The sequence below is a fragment of the Myxine glutinosa genome, chromosome 10 (genome assembly GCF_964187855.1).
Source record: "Myxine glutinosa chromosome 10, kmMyxGlut1.1, whole genome shotgun sequence".
NCBI classification, from domain to species: Eukaryota; Metazoa; Chordata; class Myxini; order Myxiniformes; family Myxinidae; genus Myxine; species Myxine glutinosa.
In genome coordinates, this window is record NC_136270.1 from 21,454,397 (window position 1) to 21,460,328 (window position 5,932).

A 5,932-nucleotide genomic window follows, 5' to 3' on the forward strand; every position below is an offset into this window, starting at 1 on the left:
GCTTCGGAAGATCCGCAACAAATTGCTAGTCAGGAGTGGGATTTGAACCCTAAAAAAAATATTGGACACCAATTTGGACAAATTGGCCGCAACAAATTGGTGTCTGGGAGTGGGATAATTGGACCTAGAGTGCGCTTCACGCACTCAAAATTACGAGCGAACGAAATTTAATTTTAAAACCAAATTATATTCGTACCATGGCTGGCCAAGGCGGTCAAATGCCGGTGGGAATAATAAATGAAGAAGAATTAATGACCCAGGACCAAAAGGAGGAGTTGGTAGTGGAGGCAGCAGAAGAGGGTGTGGCAGTTGATAATGAAAATGGCGGCGCATCGCACGTGCCAGCGGAAGCCGAGCCCACTGTTCCAGCGGGTTTGGACCTGCAGCTATTCACTGCACAAATGAGGACATTTTTGACCAAGTGGGATGAAGAAAACAAAATGTATGCCCAGGGGGACAAATCCACCAGGGAAATGAACAAAGTGGGTGGACAAATGATCACCATGATAGAAAAAATGAGGGAGGACATTGGGCGCAAGCCGAGCAGGGAGGCAGCAGTGGCACGCGACGAGGTGACGCGGTGTGGAGAACGCGTGGGGAGTGAGGTAGAGCGAAGGACAGCCAAGTTGACCGGAGCTATGGGGGTTGCGACACGGGGTGTAGAGGAGCCGACGATCGTCGAATAGGGAAATAAAATTTCGGGGGCGCCGGCGAAGGCTGAGTTGGAAAAAGAAATTTTATGGGCGCCGACGATCGTCGAGGTAGAAAAAGAAATAATTGGGGCCGAAGAGACGGGAGAAACAGAAAATAAATTGCGGGAGGAGGTGATGGAACCCGCGCAAAGTCTGTATTTGCACCGTGATGCCGGGCATGCTAACCCAATAAAAGGTTTGCAGGTGCTGGCGCGGAAGGAGGGCCCCGAGGTGAGTAGCGAAAATGGTGCGAATGTGTTTGGCACGAACGGGTGTTCGGCGCGCTTGGGAGAGAGGCGAGACCTGGGCGTTCGCGATGGGCCCATTTAGACACAGGGCCATAGGGTGGATATCTATTATTTTTTTTTGATTTCATGACCTGAACCTAGGGATTTGGCAAGAAGGGTGTGGGATGAAGCCTTATGACCTCCAAAACATCTTGTTTTTTTTCACAAGCGATATCGTGGTACGTTACCGAGAACCGCTGCCCCAAAACACCAGTATACACCAATTGTATGTTACATTTGAAATACCCATTTACACAGTAAAAAAACAACACAAACTATATGATGTCATGTTCACATTGGTCTTGGCAGCAATATTTATTAATTCAGACCCCCAAAAGTAGTAAAAATGTTGTTTTAACGACTTGGTAAAATAACATGCTGTTGATGCATTTATCAGAAAGTCATGTTTTTGGACCTTAAAACCTGCATAATTTTTAATTTTTGTACAATATTTGTGATTGGTGATGCTACTACGATCCATGGTGGTTTACCAATGCTATTTTGAAACTGTTAATAGGTCCAATAAGTGTGTAAGGGGTGATATTTTAACCCATCAAAGACAATTACGCGGCGTACAAGCGAACCAGTGCGCATTGACGTCATGATAAAGTCGAGATGGGCTGAACTATAGCCACAATTTGTCTCTTCGGCTTGGTCATGTTGAAACTTGTCCAAAACATCATACAAATAGTGCAGTTATTTCATCCTCTTCAGCATCAGAGTCTTCCTCATCTTCAGATCTGGAGTCTTTATCATCATTCTTATCATCAAAGTCAACATGGCCAGTTATGTTTGAGCAGTCGTTCCTGCCGCACTTGCACAAATCTGTGCACGGAATGTTATTCTGTAGGCAAGTGCATGTAGTTTCGTTGCTGCATCGAGTCTTCTTGCAGCTTCCAGTGCAGTTAGCAAGCTCCATCACGCTGTCTGGTGCAGGTGGAAGTGTCATCCAGTCTATGGCAAGTTCCTCTTCCATCATCCATCCATAGCCATCAGGGTCGGGAATGTCAGGGATGGGCTGCAGGCTCCTCTTGTAAATTCCTGAAATATTGAAGTGATCAATAACATTAAGAATGGAGATATACATATTTCCAAAACAACATCAGAGGTATATCATTAACACTAATAACAGTACAATCATATTATTGGGAAATTCTGTGTAGAGAAACATGCGAAATCCAAAACATCCTGCTCTGACTAAGTGTGGAGCAAAAAAATCTCTGGATCATCTACATGTCATGTTATCTTAACCACTCAACTGTACAGATAGTTACTTCAATTACTCTTTCAAATAGACCTGTTAATTTTGAACATTTACAAAGCATTGTTGTGACATTCAATATTTTGTTTTCAATTCAATAAACTTTCCAAATAATCATCTTCATTAACACATGCTGCACCATATACTAGTACTCCTGTCCAAACATAAATTACAGGTGACGTTCAATATTCAAAGAAACAACCAATTAACTTACCAGCTTGGTAATTGGCTCTCTTGATGTGCTGTCTCAGGGCATCTTGGTTGGGAGGCATTGTGATCTCAGACGTTCTAGCAAGACGAAACATGTTGTACCTGGCCTCATTCACAGTAGTGATATTGTGCTGTCCATATATCTTGCAGACAAATGTCTCCAGTGCTTCCATCATGTCTGGATGTATGTCAAACCGTTCTCCAAGGTCCTTCAAGGCACCGCACAGCTCTGGATTCTTTAGTATGATGTTTAAGGCCTTCTTTTTGCCTTTGCCATAGAAGGCGCTTACACTATCACAGCCAGTAAAACAGTGTAGGCCTATCAAAGCTTGGCTGACATCATCCCCAATGCTATCGTAGATTGCTTTCAAGTCAATTGTCCTAAGGTTGACTCCCTTTCCTGTGTGGAAATATAGATGTGCAGAGATTTGGGGTACTAAGGCTATGCCGATTATGAACACATCTGTATCCGGACTAACGATGATGACGTCATTGCTTGTGTGTGCTGCATGCGCGGCATGGAGGAACATCCGTGTGTCCGCCTTTTCATGCGTCGAATTTAGTGATGGCTCTTCTTTCACTTCAACTACCTGATCTGGAGTGCTGCTTCCTGTGAAGATATGGCATTTGGTTCCATGTGCCAAGAACACTGTAATTCCTCTGAGGTATGCTGTCTTGACCTTACTCCACGTCTCAAACAAGTATTCGATTAGCGACTCCTTGTTGTCACCGTTGGAGAGGAACTTCTTCCATTGTTGAGGAAGGGACTGGCCATATATTCGCATCACTTGAGACCCTCTGGCTGCTCTCTTCTCTCGCTCGGCGTTCTTAATCGATACCTTTCGATAAGTATCGGTTACGAAATGGATCTCACTGGACTTGTTGCCCTCTGCTCCCTTGACAAGGCGCTTCAGTATTTCGTGGGCCAGATTGAGAAATGTCCTTTCCCCGGTGAGTTTGTTGATATTCAATTTCTGTATCATTGCCATACCATCCATTACATACATGCCTCCTACTGGAATATCAACCACAGGTTTCTCTGCCTGACTTTCAAGTGCATGAAGTAGGTTGGCTTTGTTGGTCTTGACGAGGCAGCCTTGCACACTTGCCAAAGGAAGAGGTAGTGGGCCAAGAGAATAGGACATTAACTCTTGAAGATCAATTTTCCGGAACTGCCCGATGACAACCAGCGATTTCTGTCAAGCGAGATTTCTGTCAGCCTTCAAAGACACATCCTTTCCACGAATTTTCTTTTTCACAGCCTTAGACATGTTGGTGAATGTCTTAAGTTTCAGTTTCTTCATTGAGCCAAACAGGTCGACTGTCTCCGTCTGAAGTCGTTCTTTACATAGGGTGGTGAACTCTGTTTCTCCTCTTTCATATGCTGTGTTTAGATCTTCCTGAACTTCTCTCGTAGCCACCACACCAGATGTAACATGAACCAAGTCCTCTCCATCATATTCAAATGGATTAATCATGCTGTTTGTCATCGCGATTATTTTGTCAACATCAGCTTTGTCACGTAGCATGCGACTTTGTAGTAGATCGGAGCGTGTTGAGCTGTGCTCTTCATATCTGGACTTCCCTGCCATAACCTCACATTCCCGTGCAATTGACCCCCTCGCGTGGTGTGACCAAATCCATCGGTTAACTGTCCCCTTGCTGGTAGTGAAACCGGTCATGCCCCCCTTGGTCTTGGAATCCCTGCTTGCTGTCTGCTCAATGGTCTGGTCGCAGGCGATTTGGGCAAAAGCTTTGTCGCTTCTCTGGGTAGTGAATTCACCCTCCATAAATTTCTGATGAATGGCGGGATGGGTCTGCCGAACATCTGACATTTCCAGCCAGTATACTGGAAGGTATCTGCTATAATTAATGTGATCATAGGCAAATATCCATGCAAGCATACATCGTATGCTGGCGAGGTGAACATCCCAGTTGGCTTCTCGTGTCCCTCTAATGAATAGCAAGAGAAGCTCCACCGTCTCAATGTATGAACTCCAGAAGCGAAATGTTGGTTTGGTGTCACTTGCTTCTAAGAATTTGTCAAAGGAGGTTTTGAAGTCTTTGAACTTGTCACTGTTGAGAATGACATGGTAGTTTGGATGTGGGAAAGCTTCAGCTAAGTTTGACAAAAGTTCCTTCACTCTACCCGCCTCATGTTCTGGAATAGATTCAAAATATGCATCCAGAAGCATCTGCTGCATCGCGTCTGACATCAGCTTATGGGCTCGAACTGCCCTGTTGTAATGCTTGCCGCTGAACACTCCATTCACAGACCCCACTGCAACAATCTCTGACTCAACCAGGATGTCTTGGAGACCACCATCTCGAAATCTCTTTCCAATACAGCCAAGAAAGGACATTGCAGTGTGGAATGCCCCAAGTCGAATTACCAGTCTCTTCATGAACTGTGCATTCTTCCATCTAATGAGCTGTGCCTTGCAATAGATGGCTTGGTCAACGACAATGACGACTGCTTCCAACTGTAACTTGTCGGCGATCTGAACACTTCTCTGCAGTATTGTTAGTACCGTATTCATTTCAGTCGGAGTGGCATCAATGACAGGGAGATACCCTATCACGCTCTTTGGTGGAACTTCAACACAAGACAGTAGTTGGTTGAATCCTGTCCAAGATGGCAGAGTCCCGTCAATGCTGTACTTGGTGATGTGGTATGCTAGGTCTATCGTCTTAGGGTGCTGGAGTAATGGGAAGTACGTTGCTCGATCCAATGGAACGCTGGTTGCGAATGGAGCGGGTCCTTCTTTTTTCCCTCCATAATATGTGGCAAGGTTCACTGCAGGTGGCTGCATCGATCTCTCCCGCGTCCTCTTAACTGTAGTGACTGGTGCTGGTTGTACTACTTCATGGGATTGACTTGGTCGCTGTATTATAATCCCATTGGTATTGTGCGTTGTTCCACGCCCAGACAATGTCTCCTCCCCGAAGTCATTATTGTCCCATACGAGTGTGACATGCTTGCCCGCCTGAATGATTGATGGAAGAGCATCCTCTCCACGATGTAGTTCTTGGTTAGCCAGTGCAGTGTCATGATTTAAGACGACAGAGTTTGAGACGCAGTAACCAAACCCGTTCAGTAGGCTGATTAATTGGGCTGAACCTGAGAGATGACGTACTGTCATTGCAAGTGACAAATGTTTGGGCATCTGTTTCCTTCCCTTTGATTGGAGGTATATGATGTCCTGTGCAATTGTGAGAATTATTCTATGTATTGTAGATTCTATCTTTACAAACTCATCAGAATCAGGTTCGTCTGACACTCTCACCATCCATGCAATAATGTTATAGAGACAGGCAGGTACAATTGCTTCTGCGGCATTTGTTGTCAGGTGCTCAGAGGTTGGGGGCCATGGCATATTTGGCTTGATCTCATCGATTGCATTTCTCAATTGTAGCGCAGTGAAGTAGTGTTCTCTAAGGTTATTCTCAGTATACCCAGGTTGCTTTGGTGGGGTTGGTTC

At 45.0% G+C, this 5,932-nt stretch overlaps 1 protein-coding gene across 1 annotated transcript; it reads right to left on the reverse strand.

Annotated features, from left to right (window-relative positions):
- Positions 1–1,437: 1,437 nt before the first annotated feature.
- LOC137413608 (uncharacterized) lies at positions 1,438–2,988 on the reverse strand. Its single transcript, XM_068099039.2, has 2 exons — positions 2,455–2,988; positions 1,438–2,020 (listed from the first exon to the last, which is right to left on the reverse strand). Exons 1-2 carry the CDS (start codon positions 2,978–2,980, stop codon positions 1,659–1,661), a joined length of 888 nt encoding a protein of 295 aa, XP_067955140.2. The 5' UTR covers positions 2,981–2,988; the 3' UTR covers positions 1,438–1,658.
- Between the last annotated feature and the right edge of the window lie 2,944 nt (positions 2,989–5,932).